The sequence below is a fragment of the Ciconia boyciana genome, chromosome 6 (assembly GCF_034638445.1).
Source record: "Ciconia boyciana chromosome 6, ASM3463844v1, whole genome shotgun sequence".
Taxonomy (NCBI): Eukaryota; Metazoa; Chordata; class Aves; order Ciconiiformes; family Ciconiidae; genus Ciconia; species Ciconia boyciana.
The window spans coordinates 69059806-69084040 of NC_132939.1; the positions used below are offsets into that span (position 1 = coordinate 69059806).

Consider the following 24235-nt stretch of genomic DNA (forward strand, 5'->3'; position numbering starts at 1 on the left):
TGGGAAGGAGGCAGATATTTTGCTGTCAGGCTTTAAAAAGGTAAGTAAGATGACTAGGAGAACTATAATTTCTTAGCTTTACTTCAATTCCCCCACCTCCAGTGAAGAAGTATATCAATAACACAAATAGATCATTAATTATTCACATCAGGCAGATTATGGAGAACTTACATTTTTGTCAAATATCATTTGTAGTAAAATTTCAGGTTTGATTCACAAAGCCAGCAATGTTGATGTAGTGCATTCCTGTCTGTGACTTCCTTGATACTATGCAGTCCTTTTTCAAAAAGTAGAACGATGCAAACTGTAGTCACCCATAGGAAATGAGTTGAGAATTTCTTTAACTAACATCTCTCAAAATGATTTGAGGAATCCTTATTTGACAGTTTTCATATCTAGGTGTGTACCGTGGAGAACCAGTTTTTAGCCCTGGCCGCCTTCCATTTTTAATGATGTGCAAGATAACAGTAATTAATTATTGATCAAGTTTTCAGCTGACAGAAAGGTATGGAAGAGAAAAGCTTAAAAAAACCAAGAGTGACAGCAGAGAGAGATGTGTGTGCCCCTGTAAAGCTGGTGCAATCCAAGATGAAAGAACAAAAGCCATCAGTCGATTTTGTGGGCAGGTGACGTCTCTTGGGAAGCAGTTTGGGTAATTTGCTGCATGCTTGCAATACGACTGTCTAGGCTGAAGATCTAATACAGCTCCTGTATCTGTGAGCATGCAAAAAAGGACGTTGAGTATCAGGGAATACTCAGCATTTTTGCCCTTGCTGCTGGCACAATAGGAGTTAAGTAGCATGTGTGGTCCTGGTGTCATCAACTCAAGAATGTGTTCGGTTGGAAGATTAAACTGTAGGACCAGAAAACCGGTCTTAGGGCAAGTGGCTCAGATAACTTAATGTGTTTAGTTCATAAATACCAACCCGTTGGAGAGCTTTCCGTTCCAGCAGACAAAGTTCTATGGTTGAAACCCGAAACAGTCCACGTCCAGGCTATAGATTATATGCGAAAATTTAATGGTAGTATTGGATAGCGGCGGGACACAATTTGGTGAAGCTCTATGGCCTATCATGTGTGAGAGCTGAGAGCCAGTAATTGCAGTCATCTCCTCTGTCCTGAACCTTCGAGCCCCTGCCAAGCAGTCTGCGTACCAAAGACCTTTGGCAGACTACATCCATTCCTTCAGGCTTCAGCGTAACAGTAGCAGTGGCAGTTATTGCTTATATGGAAAAGGAATATCTGTAAGGAATATGATCTTTTTTGTACTTCAGAAATGAAGCTGATCTTCTGGAAACCGTGCAGTCTCCTTTATGTGAACAGCTTAGCTGCTTGTGGATAGAAGCATGGATAGCGGAGGTTCCCTGGCTTCACCAAGACAGAGCGTGTGCTTGGTCTCTTACGGGAACATCTGTGTTTCATAATGGTATTGTTAGGTGTAACAGTACCAGAGAAGTCCCAGTCCTTTGTCCATGCTTGGATGCATGCTCTTTCTGGATGTTGAAGGGTACCAATGATTTTGTTGTGGTCTAAAAACACCTCCGGTAGGAAGGTACTTTTAAGAAGTGGTAAAGGTTTCCTTTGTGGTTAGCAGATAACTATCTGTTCCTGTGTTCAGTGATTTGGTCTGTTGGCTTCAGATGTTTGGTTCTGTTGTACAGTTGTTCACGTTCTCTTTGACTTCGGTTGAGTCATATTTGTGTCCTTGGCATGCATTTTGACACCCATCTCTTGGCTGAGCACTACAGGACTTTGAAAGGCCAGTTCTTGTTGGTTGTGGGTTTATTCCCCTGGCTGGAAAGCCTTTCCCAATTTGGAAGCTTGACTAAGTGTTGACAAAACTGAGGGGTTCATCTTTCAAGTTCTTGCTTTACCTGTTGTTAAATTAAGACTTCTTCTTGTCCATACACAAGAGAAGAGTGTTTTGTTCTGTAGTGGCTTCCTTCAGTTCAGTCCACAGGGACAAATTTGCTTTGTGTCCTCATCTTAAGTAACTGCCCAAATCCATTTCTCCTAACCCGGTTTTCCTTCGATTTTCTATAATCTACCTCTTCACCAGATTTCGTATGTTCAGAAGACTCTGCATGTTTGGTAGGGTAAGAATGAAACCGTTGGGTTTAGACTCCTGTAACTTTTGGATGATCAGCAAAAGGGGAATGCCACAGTGCCTAATTGGATCAAGTTGTGTGTCAAAAATAATATAGTTTAGCTCTGGTGACGGTGCCCGAGTGATTTAGAGCTCATTTTACTAGAGTTAAAAGTGTTAATGAAATCCCCTCTTAAAGCTTTCTATATCTGAGGTTCCTGTAACATTTTCCTCCGGCACTGAATTCTCAGTGTGAAGTTTACAGTGAACCTGGAGAGGGCAGTTCTGTAAAGGCTTAATTGGAGCTCCCTACCCTGTCGTCTTCTCGAGGGTGGTGGGGATCGCTCGCCTCTGTCAGGGTCTGCTGGAAGTTTGTTTTCAGAGTTAAGTTGTTCGCAGGGAGCTGTGACTCGGTCGTGCTCCATCTTCCCCTCCATCTATCAGTTCCACTTTCCGAGCACGCTGAGGTTTAGCACCACGAAATGGGTGGCTGAGCACTGCACGCTCCATGCCCTGACAGTCTGTGTTGCAGCACAGTGCTTTTGTACCACCCCAGCGAGCACGGATGGCAGAAACTTCTCAGTTTCAACAACCCTTAAAAATGGTGTTTGAGAGGCGTGAACTCTCATTTGCTGGCGGATAGCTGGGGTTTTTTAAAGTCTCGAAAGGAACTGCCGGTAATACTTCACAACTCCAACTAGGTTGATGCTGTGCTAATACCAAAACCAGGTAATCCTCACCCAGGTTGCTCTCAGCTCATTGCATTGTGCCATATTTGTAACACATATCTGTTCACAGTTTGTAAGACTGTGTGAGATGCCTTTGCAGTGTAATTAAATATGTCTTAACTCTCTTATTTCAGGCTAGAAATCTTCATACAGGAGAACTGGCTGCTGTAAAAATAATCAAGTTAGAGCCTGGTAAGTTTTACATTCTTTTCTGTATTTTTGAATTGCATTTTCATTTTTTCCATATGTTTATTTTCACACGGCTGTGAAGCTCCAGACAAAAGAAGTGTTTGGGGTTTTTTGTAGTTTCTGCTGGTAGATTACAGGAAGCACTGCAGGATGTACCGTGACTTTTGGCTATGTCCTGCTCACTATTTCCTTGTTTGTTCTTATCTGCCTTATCGATTGTTGCATAAAAAGATGTTGCAGTTACCGTGTGTTGGTAGTACAAAGAGAAGATTAAGGACAGATGGTAAATTGTGAGCTCTGAGAGAGTAGGGAGCTGGTAGGCTGTGTGAGTTGAAAGGAGGAAGGGACCAGGCAATGCTGCTAGTGCCCCACCAAAGGTGCACTGGGAAGAACAGAGCCCTGTGCTTTTTAATGTGTCGTCTTTTTTCTAACCTGTGCTGAGGGAGGAGGGTGGCTTGTACTGTCATTTCCCTATGCATTTTCTGCCACTCCTCCTAAGAGCAGGAGATGCAGGAGAAGCTCACTTGCTGCCCAAGAGATTTGCTGAGCTGAAGCCTAATCTGAGTCCTGCACAGAGAGTTGAAAGCAGAAATTGTGTCCTGCGTGGAAATGAGGAGCTTTTTATCTCCTCAGTCACAACTCAGTCCCACCTGAGGATGTTGTATTTGTTCGAAGAAGTAATCTCTCATTACTTGGTCACTGGCATACCTGTCAAATCCCTCCTTAGCATAGTCCTCTTCTGTGTGTCTCTGCCATGTTGGTCTCTCTGTGGTTGTGGTTTGCCTGAACTGCTGTGCTGTGTCTGTTCGGGGTCCTGGCTCTGGCACAGGGGCTGAGAGAGGCTCCTCCTGTGAATGTGTGCTTGCCCCATGCTCGTGGACTGACACCTGTAGCCTGCGAAGCAATTAAGGGACAATTAAGAAAGTAGTAGAGTTTATGGAGATACAGTGAGATAGCTTCCATGACTGGAGTGCTGCAGGGAATAAACACAAACTCTTTAGGCAGGAAAAATGGAGGAAAATCTGGAAGGACGCATGACATAGGAGAGGCTGGCAGAACTGAGTGGTTTTTAGTCTGGGGACAAGAAGGCTGAGGAGGGATCTAACCACTGTCCTCCATGGCGGGTTAGCAGAGGAGCTGGAGCCAGGCTCTCGTCAGGAGTGCCCAGCGAAGGGGTGAGAGCCAGCCGGCACAGCCTGCACCAAGGGAGAGTCCAGCTGGATGTGGGGAAAATTCTTCACGAGGAGGGTGTTTGTGCTCTGGGGCAGGGCCCAGGGAGGTGGTGGGATCTCCATCCTTGAGGATTTTCTGAAGCTGACTGGGCAAGGCCTTGAGCAACATGACCTGACTCTGGGGTTAGCCCTGCTTGGAGCAGAAGGCTGGACCAGAGATCTCTGGAGGTCCCTGCCAACCTGTCTTCTGTGATTCGAGGTTTTGATGACCAGCACTGAAATGTCTCCAGTCCCTGAACACCAGCATCTCTTCATGACTGTATGTGTTAAAAGACTGTAATTTTGATGGGGAGCTCACAGTGTCAATACATTGCTAGCAAGTGAGGTGGATGTGCTATTTTCCTCTTTCTTGCTTAGGAAAATACGTTGTCTCATTTGCTTGGTTCTGTTCGGTCAGTCGGGTTGAGAGGCATCATGGGTTCTTACACAAAGGGTTTGCTGATGTCTGTAGGTCCTTGGTAAGCGGAAAGGCCGCCCTCTCTTCTCCCGCTCTCTCCAAATGTGCATCCCTGAGGAGCTGAGCCCTGAGAGTTGCCTCTGCCCATCCTCCTGTTGTGTTTTGTAGTTCCTCCAGCTTTCTGTTAAATCCGAGCTAGCAGAATGGTGCTTCACAGCTTACCCAAGACATCTGACCAGCTCCTCTCCCATTGAGGACTCTACGACCAGTGGTATATATAGTGATCGGAAAGTCAGTCTTAGAAACCAAATGTTTTAAAATTTTTATTTTAGCCATATGAATAAAGATTCAGAGAAGACTTTTTAAATAGCAGTAAGTATGTTCATTTTTCATAAAAGTTTAGTATTGTCCAGCTGAATTCTAGGCCAGCTAAATTTTTCCGACACGTCGGTTACCCTTGAATAATAATTTTCAAACCTTTGACAGGAGAATCAATGCTTAATGCGTGTGCCTCACCCCATATTTCTTAGTTGTGAAATCCCAGATCAAAACTTTGAGGGAAGAGTGATAATGTCTTTACAGTTGGGGTTTTTTTTGTCTTCCAAAAAATCCTTGATGTTTGTTAAGGTAAGAATCTTGCATGGAATCTCTCAATATTTTTTTTTTTTCCTATTTCAGCCATTTTGAAATGCTCAAGCAACTATGCATGAATTTGAGTTAGCTCACCAAAGTAGTTTTTACCAAAATAAAAGTGGAGCGTGGGGGAAAAGGGCTGGGAACGTTTCTAAAATGGAGTACTTTGGTGGCTTCACCCCACCCCTTGTTTTCTTCCTCTCAAGCTAGAATATCAGGGAGACTGAAGTGCCAGTTATAAAGTGGGAGAGGAAGACAGCGGGAGTCCCCGTCTGTTACGTGGCTGGAGAATATAGGGGAAGAGGAGTTCAGACCCATCTTTGTCTTATTTACAATGAAGACAGGCAGTTGCGTCTCCCTCCTCACAGGATGTTGCTATAAGGCATTCCAAGGTGGTTTTAAAGATTTCTGCTGAAACTTTTCATATACTTTTAGTATAAATTAAGCATGAATTGATTTAGACAGCACACGAGAGTGACTCTGTTGCCTGGTGTTCAGGGTGATGGCTAGTCTCTTTTGTAAAATGATCGTGGAAGAATTAGTTCAGGGTTTCCCACATCCAATTAAAGTATGTTGTCCTCTGGACTGCTTGATGTAAGATTTCCCATGAACCTAGCTGTTCATTTCTGAGTGATTTTTTTAAATTATTTTTTTAACAGTTAAAAGTTTCTGAAATCTGAACATTTTTTTCAGTTGGAAAAATTCGAAAAATTCCAGTAAGTAAATGAAAAGAAAGGCTCAGCTTGATTCTTTAGCTTTTCTTTTCCTTCTTTCTTGAAGTTTCCACTGAAGTGTACCAGCTCAGGTAAGCAAGCAAAGAGCAGCCAGGCTGTGCTGGTGGTACCGCTGCTTCCGTGGCAGCTCTCGTTCTCTAGAGTCGGTGAGGTCTTCTGCAAATCCAGCTTCAGGCACAGCACACGGTTCAGATGTCAGTGGCTGTGGTGCAGGCCCTTTACATAAATGTCTTGAATTTCTGAACCTGCCTATTTGCACCAGAGTTAATGATCGTATGACCTAGAGAGTGGTGGTCAGCGGGCAAAACCTCGGGCATGGCCTTGACTCCCACCAGTGTGACCTCTACAAGCCATTTTGACTCCTTCAGTGGTCCTTTCAGTCCTCAGCTGTTTGATCTCATTAGGTGGTAACCTCTTTGGAGCAGAACTGCCTATTGCCCTCTGATTATTTAACACAGTGCCCAGTGTGGGTTTTCTTCTTGTTTGGGGATTGCTTTTATGAACTGAAAGGCGGTACACAGCAATGGGCAGGATAGTTCTCTTGGCCCTGCGTGCTTCATCCACTCCCCATGGTACTGCGTCCCTTGTACCAGGGTGTGTATTTAGGTGAAAGCAGATGAGGGGACTGAGCTGGCAGTGGGTACAGCGAACGGATGGCAGGCTCCGAGCAACAAGGAAATGTGGTTTTCTCTGCAAGAGCTGTGAAACTCCTCATTGTATTAACCTGTGTTCACATAGGTGGAAAAAGCAACTGTACAAATTTATGTGAGAGAAAAATACATGAAAGACTATTAAATACAAAGATCCCATCTATGACTGAGAGGTTTTTCTGAGCCATAAATCTCTGGAGGTGGGGAGGGTGTTTGGGGGAAGCATCCCTGTGTGGTCTGTTTTTAAATACTTCCTTGGCATCCTCTGTTGGAGACGGGATGCAGGACTGAAGGGCCCCATACCTGACTCAGTGCAGGGTTAACTTTTAATTCTGGTTGGTTCTGCAATCCACTTCACTGTGCAGCCAAAGAGATGTTTTTGAAGGCTGAAGGTGGAAGAAGCGTGGAGAGGCTCAGGGGAGAAGCTACAACCACTGCTTTTGGGTGACTGTGACCACCAACCTTGCCTTAGCGAACCAGGGCTGGTTTTACGTACGTGGATTGCAGCAGTAAGACTAATTAGGCAATGTTAAACACTGTGGAAGCCACAGCAGGCATCCTTCAGCCCCTGCTTGGCAGCATGTGAAATGCTGTGGCCAGTGTTTGGGGCTGTGGTCCCGGGGAGAGGGAACTGCCGCTGGGTTTTATCTCCCAGCAGGTCTCCGATGGGGCAGAGCAATGCTTTAATGACAGAAAAAGGATGGTATTAACCTATTGCTAATGGAGCGAGAGGCTTTCTCAAGGGTTCACATTGCTGCACCTGATCCCCGTGAAGTAGGTCTGTTTTTATGGTGAATTTGAAGAACTGCTTTGAAAACTGAACTGAAGCAGAGGCCGAATCCTCTGCTGTTAGAGCTGAGGGAAGAGCAGGAACCGACGGAGGCCGAGCAGCTCCTACCTTTGCTCGGTGCTGCTAAACCACTACAGTGAAAAGTGCAAGGCTCTGGCCCAAAGTCACCACTACTGAGAACCCCATTTTAATTAGCACTGATGACCACATCTTACATATTCCATTATGTTGTTGGTCTGACTTGCCACAGGAAAGCGGTTTCTTCTAGGTTGTTTTGGTTTTGTTTTTTAATCCGTCTTCTAAACGTTGCCAACCTGATCTCCATCCATCGCATGTACACCCACAGCCTCTCGGCAGAGATCTTGTTGGGGGTTTGTTTTGTTTTTAAGGAGGGTTCACAGCATTTGTTTACTTACTTATTTTTAGTTCTCTGGGATGTCTGCTGCCTCTGGAGGGTGGCTGGGCTGGGCACCAGCTTACTGTCTTTGCAGGAAGGCATGGCAGTTCAAAATCTTCCAGATTAAAAAAAAAAAAAAAAAATCAGCTGATCCCTGCTTCAATGTTCTGACTAATTTTAAGGGTTTTGAATAGCTTTGTAGGACTTGCAGAGCACCATCAATTCCTGGACCAGGCCAGTGTCAGAAGCTGTTGCAGCTAGCTTTGGCGGTCCCCCGGGGAGGGCAGCCCCTGCGAGCACCAGCACGAGCTCCTGTCAGACCGTAGGGCACAGCTATAAGAAGACTGGTAATGAATTTTGTAAGTTTGTCACTAGAGAAATAGGCTTGTGAGTTACAGACAGCATCTTCTGGAGCGGAGCAGGAGGTGGCTCATAGATAGGAATTAATTAGCGGATGGAAAAATAAGAGCTCCAAACTCAGCACTCGGTTAATACATAGACGGGGGAGTTGGGAGCAGAAGACAAAAGACTCTGAAGTGAAGAGTGCCCCAGAGGAGGTGAGGAATGCGTTGAATTAAAGCTGCAAGAAACTGCACACAATAAGATGGCAGTATTTTGGGAGACCTAGCAAAACTGCTGAAATGGCGGGCGGGGATGAACTGTGGTTTGTTTGTGTTACTCCCTCATCTGCTGCAGGTAGCGAGGGAGTTGGTAGGCGAAGAGACTCCAACTTGCAGCCGAGACCCCAACATGAATACATATTTTATTTCATCTGCTATTACCTTCCTTTGTCTGTTCTCCAGACAAAAGAAATAAGCTCTCTACTTAAAAGGTTACTGCCATTAATTTATTTGAATTTTTGGGCAGTACATTAGATCTGCTACCACAGTTACTTAAGCTGTGCTGCTAAAATCAAAATAGACAGTGTTTTTCACTTTTTTTTGGCATAGACTTTGGAGAGCATTAGGCAGAAGTATTATGGCACGCTAATGACATTTCCCAGCATCCACTGAGTACAAATGCTTCAAATAATTTGGGAGCCAATTTTATTTCAGAAACTAATCCAACTGTACTCAGCAGCGTAGAAGCCAAAACCATCTGAAACACTAAAGCCACTTCCTTCTATGGGTTTAGCAGATGAATTGAGAGGGGAGTCAATACAAAGAGGTAACTATTTGCCAGTGTAGTTCTCTGCCATAGAACTTTCTTCCTAGGAAGATGTAATAAAATATTTAAAAGTTTACTGATGTCTGTTGTAAATACTGCTGTAATGATAAATGGTGCCCTCGGAGACCTTTGACACTCGGAGGGCTGGCGGTAATCTGTCGTGCTCTGTGCCTTTTGCAAGGTTGCAGAGCAATCTCATTGCTGGTTTTTGTTTGGCCCAATGTTTGTGTTTTCTGTGTGAGATCCCTGTAAAGGCCAGAAGTAGCCAGTTACCTATTTCAGGCTGGATCTTAAACTGGAGGTAGAACTGTTCAAGGGGTTTTGTACAAGGGAAAAGAATCATCCAAAGGTGAGATGTGCTGTGCTCGGTACATTCAAAGCCAGGTCTGGTTTGTTACGTTTGTTTTCTATCTCATGGTTCAGGTGCGGAGGTTCGTATTCCGTGTAGGAACACAGCCGTGCGGCTGAGTCAGGCTGCGATGGGGGTTTGTCCTCTCTGGATCACGACTGCAGCACAGCAGAGCTGCACTGTCAGTCCAGGGCGTTTTGGGGACTGAAGAAGGGTACTGCAGCAATGCAGCCTTATTCTTTGTATAATAAATTCCCTAGAGATGCTTTGAGCTATGGAGAAGAACAAGCCTGAGGCTTATTTAAACTAAGCCTGCAGGGGTTGAACTGTTGTTGGCAGCGCCTGGGGTTGAAATACGAAAATAACTTCAGTGCCGCTTACACCTTCACTGCCTTGTGTTGTGTAACCTGGCCAGGCTTGGGATCATGTCCTTTGTACATGGCGGTTTAAATAGGCGCAGGTTTTATGCGCTGAACAGCGGCTGGTCAGACACTGCCGAAAGACCTTGCTTCTGATTCCTGTGCTCCTTTGCTGGCTGCTGCCTCCCGTGGCATCGGGCTGGCATCACCATAGCCTGGCATCACCAACACCATTTTATTGGGAGAGTTGGGCGTGCAGCTCATTACACCGCTGCTGCATCTGTCTAGGAGTTACCCAGGGCTGAACACCTGAGCTTCCAAGTGTGCCGGAGCCGTTAAAGCCTGGACATCGCCTTGTGCCGTGCCGTGTCCTGAGTGGTACTGCCGCAGACTCGCACAGCTGCTCAGCCTGCCTGGGGAGCCTACGCAAAGCAAAACAGAGGCAGCGTGGTCTTCAATGTAGAGTGCCCAGCATTTTGATTAAATTTAACTTATTGAAATTTAACTTTAACTTTTTTTGATTAAATTTAACTTCTGGTCTAATTTTACTTTGCATGCTTATAATGCATTTATAATCTGCTATTCTTCTTTCAGAAATGTGTGTATCCAGCGTGGGTGAGCTCATGTTTCCATGTAGCGTAAGCTTTCACTTACAACACAGAACTTCTTGGATGAAGAAGGCCAGCAGAAGGGGTTGTGGTGGGGGAAGGAGGTATTATGAGTAGGAAAGAAGCTGAAAGATCACACATTTTAGTTGGAAGGTGGCACTTGGGTTGAAGGCAGGTTGCAAAGGGGTGGATTAGGAGGACACGTCGTTTGATAAAATACATGAAGAAAAATAGCAATAGTGAGATGGCAGTGGTGAGAAGGGAGAGTAAAGATGGGATCGTGACAGGCAGAGATGCACAACAGTAAGTAGATAAGGCAAGGAGAGCGGAAAAGAGATGAAAGGGTTAAGGAATAGGAATATAGATTATATGTTGACATGGCTGCTCGTAAATAGGATCCAAGCAGGGCAGAAGAGAACATACACGGGGAAATTTTTTCTGGTGTTTCTGGTGTCACTCCAAATGCTTGTGTGCTACTTACTGCAGAGCTCGTGCTTCTGTGGCAGCGCGTTGCCATCGGTAATATTTTATATCGGTGGAGAGATAATCAGTACCATCGGTGGTTAGCAGTTGCAGCTAGCTGCCTGGCAGTAAAATTTGCTGGTGGAAACATCATTGTTTCCAAATAGCTGTTTCCTGCTTGGAATCAAGTTTCTGAGCTTCAAGTTTGGGGAATTTAAATTCTTTCTGTCAGACTGCAGGTTTCCTTGAATCCTGAGAAAAGAGGTATGGATAAAACAGCTCGGATGCTTGAATGCAGTTTAAATTATTCCCCTTCTTAAAGATGTGAAACTTTAAAAGGATTGTTCTCAGTTTTCAAAATGGTCGGTAAAGAGCAGTGCAGGTCTGCAGGGTGGTGAAGAAAGCAGGAGTTTTGTATGTGTCAGAGCTACGCGATGGGATACTACAGTAATGCCTTGCATCCTCTCCACCTCCCCAGAAATATTTTGGGGCTGTCATTCAGTTGTATTGCGTGTCAAGCTATCTAAATGGGGATTGGAAACTGTCTCGGGAGTTAAACTTAGTGAGGATAGAGGGGAAAGACTGGCAGCAAAACTCCAGTCTAAGAAAAAAACCTGTCTTTTGGGAAAGCCATCCCTTTCGTCAGCAGAGACTGAACCCTCAAGAGGTTCAGGAAAGTGGTTTGGAGTGAGTGATTGAGAACTGGGGAGCATGGGGGTGTCTGGAAGTCAACGCAGAGGAGCTGATGACCTGTGGGTATTGCTGGGCTGTGGAGTTTGTATACTGGGGTGAATGGTTTCTGCAAAGTTGTCACTCCTGTGGGGCTTTCTCTCCTTGTTCGGGAACTCAGGTTGTTGAAATAAAAAACGTTTGAGGAATGGTTGCAGCAGAGGCAATGGTTACTTCTGCTAACTCAGGAGGCGGGCGTCTCTTGGGGCAAGTTGTACGAACACAGTGAGAGCATTTGGGCTCATCAGTAATGGTGTGACCCTTCTCTTCATCCTTCAGCGTCCCGTGCAGCAGTGTCCACCCGGTCCTGTTGCTAAACAGCATCTTGCTTCTAAATAACAAATGTTAATTAAAGTGTTAAAAATCACAGGTTTGCAAAGTATCTACAGTCAAGCTCCCCAGAGAGGCTTGGCGGGTAGGCTTTGGAGTGCACGTCACGCCTCCTGCCAGGCAGCCTGACGTGTCCGTCTGGCGTGTTGGGGCCTGTGAGGACTGCATGTTGAGGGCACTGGCTCAGGGCAGGCGTGCTGGCACGCTGGCTGGCACCTTGAAGGTCTGGCCCTTTAATAAGTCCTTCTGTCCCACCCTTTGGTGACACCATGAATGTCTCCAAATGCCGTCAGTTCCCTCCTCCCAGTTGTGTGGGAGCCCTGGACGCTGCCTGTCCCTCCCTCCCTCTGTTCCTGCACAGCATCAGCCCTGTGATGCAGCACCGAAGTAATGCAGAATAAACCAATTTAAAACAGTAACTATGAATTTCTCCTCTGAGGAGCCTTTTGGACACTAAAGCGATTCAGAGCTGACCCAGGAGGAGTTGTGAGAAGTGGCCCTGGGTCTTTTTGCAGGATGGGACCACTCAAAGCAGTCAGTGGAGCACATGAAAATATGACCAGGAGTAAACTTGCTTAAAAACCATCAAGGTCAGGCATGCTCAGAAGACCTAATAGCGCTGTGTGATAGGCACTAGAGCCATCAGAGCCTTCCCGTGCTGCAGTTGGGTACGTGGATCCGGCACACACACATACTCTCCATCTAGGGCAACTTGGCAGGACATCTATACATGCCAGTTCCACGCAGGTGAGAAGTAGCGTCTGCAAGTAGAATAATTCACAAGTGTTAATGGGCTGTCAGTTTTCTCAATGATCTCCCATTTAAACATGGATTTATCATGAGTTTACTAGGCCTTACCTTGCTTAGCTTCTGAAATCTGATCGGTTCGCATCACATGATGATACGACTGCAAGTTTCAGCAGTCTCCTCCCTGCCAGCTGTGCTGGAGAACAAGCAGCTGGTTGTGCCAAGCAGAGCAGCCTCGACCGCGGGCAGTGATCGGAGGAGAATATTCCATTGTAACGCTCTGTTGTGTGCCGTGTGTCTCGCTGCAGAGGTAAAATTACATAATAGTAGCAAGCTGCAGTGACTCACCACGCTGCTCGTGTGATTTACGGCAGCTCCCTAAACGGCTTTTTTGCTCGGCATGCCACATAAGCCATAATTGCAAACATGTGAGTAGACAAAAAGTACATTTTTCCGATTCCGTGTTATTTAGCATCAAGCAATCTCTGATGACTAAAACAGATGAAAATCTCTTTGTATGGATATATTGTCACCTTTGATCTAATTCTTTTTATCTCGCTGTCTCCCTCTTGATGAAGTATTTTCTACAAATTCTTTGTCTTACTGTCTTTTTTTTTTTTTTGTGCTATCCAAGGATATTTAATTTTTGCCCTATTCCAGTGTCTCTTGCCAAGATTAATACTCCAGCTGCCTGGAAACTCTGAATTCCTTTGTTTTGAATTCATTCTTGTCGTCTTTGAACGACTATACATCTTCTCTCCTATCTCTGTGTCTAATCTTTCAGAATCATTTTCTACATATTTTAGCCAAACTTTTCTCATGGATACTTCTCTTCTTTCCATCTGTTTGCTACTTTTCTATCAGCTCCCTGTCTGTATTCAGCCTGCACCCCCCTTTCCTCTTCCAGATCCTTTTTTTTTCCTAGGTAACCGCATTTGTAGGTAAGAGAAGACTCTGTTGGTCTTCAAGAAATAGGTAGGTAGCCCCATTTCTTGCGTAGATTCTTCATTTATTAATTGCAAATCAAGAGGTCACCTTTTCTGTCTCCCTCTGCTACAGGCAGGACCAGCCTGAGTCACTCCTGATGGGTACTTGTTCAGTGTTTTCTTCTTTTTTTTTTTTTTTTTTCAGTGGTGGGAAATTTCACAGCTTCCCATCCCTTCGAGTTCAGTGTTGCGATGTTACCCCGGTAGGAAAAGCTTTTCATCTGTACAGGGAATGTGGGTTAAGGCAATTTAAGCCCATTGCTAATTGTCCTATCATAAAACTGGAGAACGGATTATCCCTTCTTCCCCCTTCACTGATATCTTTTATGTGCATGAAGGTTATCTTTTCTACTGTCAGTCTTTTTCTAGCCCAAATCACCATATTTCCCTCAATTTTTCCCCATCAGTCACGGTTCCTAGAACTGACATTCCTGTTGCTCTAGGCAGCCCAGTTGATGTGCTATCGCTGGGCAATTCCGGCTGCTGCCGACAAGTTTTTGCTGTTACGGGAAAGCTGCTTAAGCGTGATTTTCACATGTGACAGTAGCTACCTGTTCTGAAATGCTGCTTCTGACATCTCAAAGATGGCTTGATTTGAAGATGGCAGCTTAAGAAGAGAGCATGGGTATTTGGCATTCGATACTCTGAACTCGTGGACAGCTAGTAGCGTTCGAGAAAGGCAGTACCTTCTGTGGTGTGGGGTGGGAGGCTTGTGCCTTCAGACTTGCTTAGATTGGACTTCCTTGAAAAAATTCTGCAGTTTTAAAATGCTCCAGTTGGTTATCTGTGAGCATTCAACAATTTCCCTCAGGAACTTTGTCAGAGAAATGGGAAGAATGAATCCCTCTGATTCAAACTCAGAAATCCTTTGTTCTTAGTAATCATTTATAGGCAGGGTGCATGAATTCAGGCAAAGTTGTAGCTGAAAGGTAACCCATACAGCAAGGAAGCACAGTGTGAAATCTGTGCTAAATTTATGGAAATCGTGTTGCCTTTTCTTTTTTTCATTATTAAAAAAAATACTACTTATATTTAAAAAAAGACTCTTGACATTTGAAACTCTTCTACTAATGTTTTCCTGCCCTGGTGAAGTGTTTCTCCGTACAATTCAACTTCAAGAAGCCCTTGAAGATTTACTGAAATCAGTCAGGGTTGTGTTCATAAGAGTGTGTTCCTTTCTACCTTTGTATTTTGTAGTTATTTTCTTAAGTAAAAGTCTAGTAGTCATTGAAATGTAAAGGTTGTGATCATTTGGAAATCGTTATAGCAAATTGGCACTTCTTTTGCTCCACTACGTACTGGTGTATGTCTGGAGAGCCGGGGTTTCCAAAGGGATGGTAAATGCCGTGGGGCTGTACATCAGTACTGGCTGCTGTGGGTCCTGCGGGCACCAGTGACACCGTCGCTCAGGGAAGTTGCTTCAAAGCCCAGCAAATAAAACCATCTGTTTTGAAAGAGGTTATTAAAAATATTAGCTATGCTGTTACTTGTTAAATAAACACGTGAAGAATCCAAAGAGAATTTACAGCAGTACTTGAGACCTCTTGGACTTGTCAAAAATCATATAAATTAAGGGGAGCAGTACAAAGCAGTACATGTTTTCTGGGTTGCGTGTCCCTGACTGATGGTAGGGGATAGCTTTTACTAGTGAAACTTTAAACAAAAATAAACATACAAAGCAATTTGTTCCTTGAGAGAACACGGTAGCTACCATACTGTCTGGAGCAGCATTTTACCTAAAACCTAAAATCTTTATGTAAATTCTAGTCTTTCATGTCTTGCAACTTGTTACAGAAGTTTTGTTCATGCCAGAAGAAGAACAAAGGTAGCGATGTATACATATGGATGGTCACAAAGCAGGCACACGTCTAGGATGGCTTAATAGGCTGATTTTTGCGATGTTGCTCTTCAGAGGGAGGCTGGCGGCCGTGCTGATGTTGTTTGATACGTCGCTGCTGCTCAGGCCGATCCTCTGGAGCCAGCTGATGCGTGCCTCCGTGGGAGCCCCAGCGCTGGGCTGGGTGTAAGCCTGCCCTGAGCTTCAGGGAGCAGAGCTGCCGGGTTTGAGCTCGAGATTCTGGGGAGAATGTCCTCTGTTTGGAAATTCTCTCAATGGGATTTAATAAAAGTATACCAGTGTTTTCCCTAGCTCTCAGATATTTCAGTGCGCTTCATTGCATCTATAAAGTAATTGTTTTTTTTTTAAATTTATGACAGCTTTTATCCTTTTAAATTAGAGGCAGAAACATGCGAGGCTATTGCTCTCGCCATAATCTATTTTTCAGTAATTTTTTTTTTTTGCAAAGGATATTTAGGATGTGCAAATGTGCTTATGTAGCTGTCCTCATCCACAAACGCGCTCATAACAAGGCAGTCTGTGTTGAGGACTCTGTGCTTCTCTTCTGAGTCAGCGGTGGCTGAGTGGGCGTGCAGGCCATATGCTCTAGCAGAGTCGTTTTGAAATGAAATACTTTTAATAAAGAGCCTACGGTATGTGATCTCTTCTTGTTTCAGGCAGGGGACTCTGGAATTAGTTTGCAGCGATTTTTCCTTCTGTCGCCGGGCCCCTGTGCTGCAAGCACCGTGTCCCCGTGGGGCTGACGGCTACAGCGGGGCTGCTCCGGCGTTTTCTCATGTGCTCCCATCCTACCGCGGGATCCCTTTGCTTCCTTTTCAAAGCACTCTCGGGGCGTGCTGAGCTGTCTTAGCTGATGGATCGTGTTCAGGCCACCAGGCCAGCCCTTCTCTGTTGATCTTCAAGAAGTATTGGTGTCTCATGCAAAGCCTGTAATAAAGGACGGAAAGTGGAAGGGTGCTGTCTGCAGATAACTCTTGCTGAACAGGCTGGTGTGCTGGAAAGCCCTTGTGAAGGGCTTAGCAATTATCCAGGTCCATAGCTTGTTTTTGTGAGTTATGTGGGTACCTTCGGATCTCTTTGAACGTTCGGTTGGGTGTGATGTAACCGTGGCTGCTTCCTGTTTTTCAGGAGATGACTTTTCATTGATACAGCAAGAAATATATATGGTTAAAGAATGCAAACATTGCAACATAGTCGCCTATTTTGGGAGCTATCTCAGGTAAACCCCACTTTTTATACCTGCATTTCTGCTGGTTCTTTCCTAAGACAATGCTCAGTCTGGTTTAGTACTTAATATCCTCTCTCAGTGTTCTTCTCTAGGTTGAATTCCCGTTGGTTCCCAGTTGGCTTTAAAAAAAAAAAAAAAAAGAAAAGAAAAGTGACTAATACTTTGTTTTCTCTGCTGGCCAAAAAGCTGGAATATTTTTATCACTAGGAACAGAAAGAAACTTCTCCCCTAGAGACTCTTACAACATATCCAATCCTACTCACTTGCGGGGCAGATTTTAAAAGTTTATCAATTCTAATATAAAACGAGCTCACTATTTATCTAGAGTAGAGTTGGTTTTAGATATTTTATTTAATGGTAGTCTTGTGTGCTAGAGAAGTATAGCCAGTGAGTTGTAAGAGCAAAACACTAAATCTGATCTGCTGGTAATAACATTTTTCATAATCCTGGTGTAACAGATGCGACGTACTGAGAGGCAGAAACAAGGTGATGCCAGCTGGCTGCATCTTCAAGTGCACACGTTAAATGTTATACAGAAAGCTGGGGAATATTTTCCATTTCTGTGGAACTCTTGCCATTTATCAATTGGCTCTGTGGGAATATATATCACCACTTCGCCTGTTTGGTCTTTTTCTACGAGGCTTCATCTTTAGATTTCTTGGAGGGCTGCATTTTTTAAGTAACCTGCACAGCCCAAATGGACTTCAAATGGGACAAAATGGCTAAATTTCCAAACCCCCAGTACCCTTTTTGGAGGCCGTGAAAATTTTTTAGGTATAAATTAGGTAATTTCAATTTAACACACTAAACTCGCAGTATCAATCTTATCTAATGTAATCTTGCTGATAGCAGATAAACCTCAGGTGTTTCTTCTGCATGTTCTTTATTGCAGTGAGGAGGTCAAAGTTAAAGCAACACCTTTTAGGTCTGGTAACTTTTAAAGGCTTCTCAGTGAGTTTGGCATAAAATTTTCATTTTGATAGGTGAGAATTTATGTTGAGATTATTAATAACATGTAAAACGTGTAAGTGCTAGTCATGTATCAGAATGTGTATTTTTAACAAAGAGTGATCAAGACCAACAGAAAATACTTTAAATCATCATTATTAACTGTGTTCTATATACAGATCAATCAGCTTCTGATGCCTGTGTTTTAACTTTCTTTTGATAGCCGTGAGAAGCTGTGGATATGCATGGAATACTGCGGTGGGGGATCCCTCCAAGACATTTACCATGGTACTTTGAAGCTCATTTTAACATTTGTACCTTTTGGAAGCTTTCTGCAAAGAAGAAAAATAAATAATAAGCAAACTAACGGGGAATGGTTGGTACTGGCCGGGCACTGCATGTGTTTTTTTTCTTAGGGCATGAACAGTAGTTTTTAGCTACAGTCAACAGACTTTGTGAAGAGCACTTCTCAAATATGGGGAGCGTCATTTTGGGCTAATACGCTGTCATTCTAGGGTGGAACATACTTTGTTTTTTAATCATCACCCTGTTTATTTTTCTCCATGATGCTTAGGGGACTGACCCAAAGAGCTTGAGTTATTCCAGTGGAGAGCTCTTCAGTAGCTGCAGTTGCTGTACACTGGGAGCTCGCCTGTGTCTTGGCTTCTCTCGGCCCATGTCTCCGAGTGCCACGTGCAGAAGCAGGTTATCTGCTTTCTGAAAGGGTGGAAAAAAGACCCCTAAAAATGTTCACAACCAGAAATCACGCTAATTGGATATGGAGACTGTACGTGGTGTGAGGAAGCAGTTTTTACTGGGAAATCTCTACGTTTGATCTTTAAAGGGTAGAAATGAGTTGTTATTCTTGCTCCTGTGCAGTGCTGTACCACTCTTTTATTGTTATTTTCCCCTCTGAGGTTTCATCTAGAGTTGTTGATTCTGCAGAAGGATTTATTGGAGTTGTTGGAAAAGTGGTCTGGGGACTTGCTCTGCCTTTAAGTGATAACATGGAGTTTTCCAATACCAGAGCTCTTTCGGCTTTATTTTTCAGCCAGTTAGCACAAATAGCTTTAAAACAATTCCAAGTCTCATAGGCCTCTAGTATAGAACACTGCCATTTCTGATATTAAAAAATTAGCAGAAGTCACTTGTATTGTTTTTTACCTTCCTCGGAATACAGATATTACTATACTACAAAGTCACTTGTGAAATGATAATTAGGTTTCTGTCAAAACAGGTTTTCTTCTTGCTGTGGGTATTGTCTTCTGTTATTGTGTTGGGTTTTTTTTACAGAAAGCCTTTCTGTAAACAAGCAAACAAACCCCTCTTTTCAGCTCAATGTAAAATACAGTTCGTGTAAAATCGGTCTTTAACTTTTGCATGGAGATACCACTTTTTGGCTGCTTCACAATGTTATTTATGTGTTGTATATTATAGACTTACACACTTCTTAATCTTTGTTTTCAGTAACAGGACCTCTGTCAGAGTTGCAAATTGCATATGTATGCAGAGAAACTTTACAGGTACTGTCCTGCTGCAGGTATACGATAAAGTGTTTGCTCCATGTAGAGAAAATAGATACAGAAGACGATTTTAGAAAGCGCTGCAGTACCATCACTTACACTTGTAAGCATTAAGAATCCAGCTGAAACCAATTAACCAGGGTTAATCTGGGAGTTTCCGTATTGTAAATAAAAATTAGCAAGAAACTCCAGTAACGTAGTGCAAATACTTGCTTAAAATAATTGTCAGAGCAGTGCTGCTTCTGTGCTGTAATTTGCAAAGGAGTTTACGCAAGGGTAGATGTCTCTGTGGATCCCACTGCAGGACCAAAATACCGAACCTCAGCCCTGCTCCCGTTTCTTCGGTGAGCCTGTTGGTTTCAGAGAAACTGTGGAAGACAGATCTGCGCAGGTTGTGACCACAGTGTTATCTGGGCTATTTTCATCCATTGTTCTATCATGGTGATTCACTGCAGCAGTTGTTTAGGACAAATTTTTTAATCTCCTTGCAGAAAACAGCTAATACCTAGTAAGCAAGGGTAAGTGGCTGGGTAATGGAGGAAAAAAAAAAGGCACATTTTAAATTGCCTGCTTGATCTGTGGCAGTAAATTCTAATAATTTGTAGAGGAAAAATACTGCGACCAGATGACTAAAATTCTCTTTCATGTTGTGATTGCTAATGACTAGAAATACAAGATAAGATGATGCAGGCAGCTTGTTTCTTAAAGGAACTTTTCTTTCCCTGCTCTGTGTATCCATGAATAATTACGTGAGAGAATCACGGGGATGCACACCTTTCCCTGAAGCCGTGGCTGAACTGGTCGCTGCCAGAGGCAGGGGTGTAGACCCGTGAACTATCTCTTCTGATCTCTTCTTACTGCAGCAACTCGTATTGCTGGAAGGGCAGCTTAAAGGCTAAACACCTGCTAGTTGAAACCTTCAGGACTTCAAAAATATAGTTAATTTTAGTAAAGGGAATAGGTGATGTATCTTGAGGTTTGTTTTGAAAAGACACATATATCTGTGTAAAACGTTACACCGTGACTGGTTTAAACGAGTCTTCACGTGTATTGGCTGGAGCTGGGAGAGATGAGGAACAGAACCCAGCGTACCTCTTAGCTGCAAATCTCAAATTTCTCCACTTTCAAATAAAATACGTTGAGTAATTTAAATTTATTAAATGGGCCTGGCTTTGTAGTATGTTAACAAATGGCAAAATGACGCGTTGTGTCTCTCTTATTTCCAGGGTCTTGCTTATTTGCATATGAAGGGCAAAATGCATAGAGATATAAAGGTAACTTGGAACTTTGAGAAACTTGTCTTAAACTTTCTAGTGCAGAAAAATATTCCTGATAAAGATTTTTAACTTTCTATTTATTATGTTTTAGGGTGCAAATATTCTACTAACAGACCATGGAGATGTCAAATTAGGTAAGTTGCCTGAATTTAATAATAAGACAGCAAATGGGAATGTTTTAATTTGGTCAATCAAAAGCTACAGTACCAGCTGGGATACTTTGATTTAGCAAGTTGCCTTTTACTTTTATCATTCCATTAAGACAAAAAAATAACCAGAATGTAGAGATGATGCCTCCCAAGAAGAATATTCAGCTTTTGCAAGGCTTCGTTTTGTGTTGAACAGCGCATGCACAGCAGAGATTGAGCTTGCTACAAATGATAAAGTGTAACACAGCAGATCTCCTGTATTGTTGCGGTCAATTTTATTAGATACTGTTCTCAGTGGCATGAACGTTTTTATGTTGCACTGTAGGATGTTCTAATTCTTCTTTGGGGCAATAGTTGACAACAGAAAATGTGTATCCACGGGCTTGTGTACGTATGAGGTGGGAAGTTTTGCATTCTCTCAAGAAGTTACAGATAATTTCTTTTTTCAACGAGCAAGCCTTGAAGCCTCCCAGGTCTCCCTGGAATTTGCCAGGTTGGGGTTCCCTGGATATCAATGTGTTTGTTCCTAGCCAGAATGGCAGTTTTCCCTCGGAGCCTCCAAGGATCCACTGTGTGAGACAGCGTCTCCTGAGCCTGGCAGCCTGTGGAAAAGCGGGGTCCGATCCTGGCTGCCTCTGTAGCCCAGTGTATGACGTTGGGCATTTCCACGCAGGTGGAGAAGAGGAAACTCTCCTGCTTTGCAAGCGCTCTGAGGTCTGCAGATGAAAACTCAGATGAGATCTGTATGACTGGCTTCCTCCAGTGACATTTTGCATTTAGCACAGCACAAACAGGCTTGTTACCTGAGTGCGCTGCCTTCAAAACCCCTGGCTGCTTGTCTGATGCCTCGCTTCAGCGAAGTCTCCATGTAGTTAGGGCTCTGCAGGAAGTAGGGGGCAGACGTCCTGGGAGAAGGAATGGGATGCTCATCATCTTACCGTGCCTGGTGTTGGAGTCAGGGCGGTTGTGCGTTAGCTGCATCGCTGCCCTTCAGAAAAGCTGTGTGGTTCAACACGTGTACTCCTCCGTGGTGAACCAGGAGTGCTGTGCTAGGAAAGTATGGCTTTTTAAAGAAGGAAAAAAAAAAAAGAGTAAAACCTTGAAACTGAGAGGAGATTCCACTAACTGCATTAAACTTGGGTTACGCACTGATACCTTCCTTTTGCCTGCTAAGCTAGTTAGATTTCCCCACAATTATCCTCCAGCTATCATACTACACGTGCAATAAAAATAAAAAGGACATAAATGATTTTTGGCTCTGCAAGACCGCCTGATTATCTGCAGCTCTGAGAGGAGGGATTATTGTCCCCTAGACAGTCTCCAGAAATGAGAACAGATGGCCCCCCACAGTTCCTCCATAAGTAACACAGAAATAGTACCGTTTCCAAAGCATGATGCTATTTTTCCTCTTGAATATTAAATTGAATACCCACTAAATTTTGTGCGGTTGCTTGGTTGCTGTATTGTGAGATGGAAAAATAGCTAGGAGAGGAACAGGATCATGAGTGAGCTGTATATAGAAACTAAACTTTTCAATTTGAAGTCATGTCAATGAAGACATTAGCTGATCTCATTATTAATCTTTAACTGTTGAAGCTTAATGAATTATTAATTTACATGAGAAACGTGATTGTTCTTTCATAATATGATACTTCCTAGAGTAGAATTGGGGTCTTAAAATGAGATTTCTAAGTCTATGATAATTTTATTTTCCAGCTGACTTTGGTGTAGCAGCAAAAATAACAGCCACCATTGCGAAGAGGAAATCATTTATTGGTACCCCTTACTGGTAATAAACTACTTGGATTGCTATGATTGTATGCAAAGCTTAGTCTGTATTTATGCCAAGAATTCTAAAATACACGGACTGAAGTATACATGCATATTTTTAAATACATATAGCAATTGCATGAATTTTTCCTTTCTTCCAAGTAAAATGCCCGAAGGGTAAAAGTCTGGGAAGCCCTGACTGTAGCTGTAACACAAGCTACCTGATATTTGAGGCAGGATTGCTGTTGTTTCCCCCAAGTTTATTAGTGCAGAACATTCTCCCCTTTTTCTGCATACCCAATGGTCATTCAGGTTCTCAGTAGCTTCTTACACTTTTAGTGAATAAATCAAACAACGTCTTTTCGATTTCTGTGCAGAAAGAATTGTTAAGAACAACAGATTTTAAACTACCTTTTAATTGTCTCTACTGATTAATGTCTGTACAAGACAGCATTTCATATGCAAATATATCATTGTAAATCTTGAGCTGGATTATATATGCAAATTTAACTGCTGTTGGTTTCTGGCATTACTGTGATGCAGTTGTGATGCCTAGGGCGGTATTCTTGGTATAGACGGAACATGTACGTACAGCTTAATCCAGACAATGGCTTTTAATTGTTCACTGTCCTCTTTATCCTGTTGGAGAAGGAGGACTGAGGGCAGGAAGATTATCTGGTCGTTAAAGCATTTCACCAGGAATCATGAGACAGGTTCTATTCCTAGCGCCGCTGTCCAGCCCATGACCTCGGGCAACGCACGTCACCCCTGTGTGCTTCTCCGCTCCCCTAATGCCGGGTGAGGGGGTGAGGGGAGGGGGACGTCAGACTTTTCCCTGACTTACGCTCTTTGGGGGGGGGTTCTGCTCTAGGGTTATGTGACGTGCTTTGTGCCTCCCGCGCTCGGGCACTGTTCAGAAGCGGCTGGTGCTCTCATTGAATGATGCCTTTGCTTTTAAAGGATGGCCCCAGAAGTTGCAGCGGTGGAGAAGAACGGTGGATATAACCAGCTCTGTGATATCTGGGCAGTTGGCATAACAGCGATTGAACTTGCAGAGCTTCAGCCGCCCATGTTTGATCTTCACCCGATGAGGTCTGCTGGCTGGGGATCTTGCTTATCTCCAGGATCCCCTTCGGTCCCAGTAGATAGAGTTTAACCTTCTCCATAGCTCAGGCCTAGAAACTCACACTAGGATTCCTTCATCAAACATCTACTTTCTGCGTGAGCTGTGTCTGTTTTTAAGACATCAGTCTGAAGCTACTGACTTAAATTTAGAATTAAAATTATCATTGAAATTTTTAATTTTTAAAAAAACCAACTTTGTAGTGTCAACAGCAACTGCGAATAAGAACAGGTGTAGTAAATCACTAGAGAAGCTGTAGCCTTACGTTTAACAGGATTATGCATGGCAATAAAAAGATCTTATTTAAAGATAAGAAAATCAACAGCTTTACTTTGTCTGTCCTCTAACACAGTATAGCCTATACTCCAGTTTCACCAGTATGATTCTTACCGTGAAGTATTAATTTGAAGTGTCTAGATATTGGAATGGAATTAATTTATTTTTTACCATATAATAACATTATTCTTTCTTTACCTTTAGGGCTTTGTTTTTAATGTCAAAAAGTAATTTTCAACCGCCAAAGCTAAAGGAAAAAGCAAAATGGTAGGTTAAACCCTCTCCTTTGTTCAATATTTTGCAGATAATGTGAAAATAGTACTTGTCATTATTGAAGAAGGGAGGCAGTTAAAAATAGTGTGTGCTAGTTTTCAACTTGGCACTTGAGAAGTGATTTTGCTTACAGGAAGCTTCACTGAGAAACAGCTAGTTGTTTTTTATAGGTGTCTGAAGGCAAACGAGAGAGGGTTAAGGTCCAGAAGCAGGCATTTTCTGACGTGGCAGAAAACC

General features: G+C 43.4%; 1 protein-coding gene across 5 annotated transcripts in view; it reads left to right on the plus strand.

The window, feature by feature from the left end:
• MAP4K5 (mitogen-activated protein kinase kinase kinase kinase 5) overlaps window positions 1-24235 on the plus strand; it is a 71065-nt gene that overhangs the window by 18267 nt on the left and 28563 nt on the right. For all 5 annotated transcript variants that reach the window (XM_072866233.1, XM_072866232.1, XM_072866235.1 and 2 more), the window contains exons 3-11: window positions 2949-3006; window positions 16560-16650; window positions 17831-17895; window positions 19075-19130; window positions 20357-20404; window positions 20499-20541; window positions 22273-22345; window positions 23287-23418; window positions 23930-23992. In XM_072866233.1, coding sequence (XP_072722334.1) covers window positions 2949-3006; window positions 16560-16650; window positions 17831-17895; window positions 19075-19130; window positions 20357-20404; window positions 20499-20541; window positions 22273-22345; window positions 23287-23418; window positions 23930-23992 — 629 coding nt within the window. The remainder of the gene's footprint in view (window positions 1-2948; window positions 3007-16559; window positions 16651-17830; window positions 17896-19074; window positions 19131-20356; window positions 20405-20498; window positions 20542-22272; window positions 22346-23286; window positions 23419-23929; window positions 23993-24235) is intronic.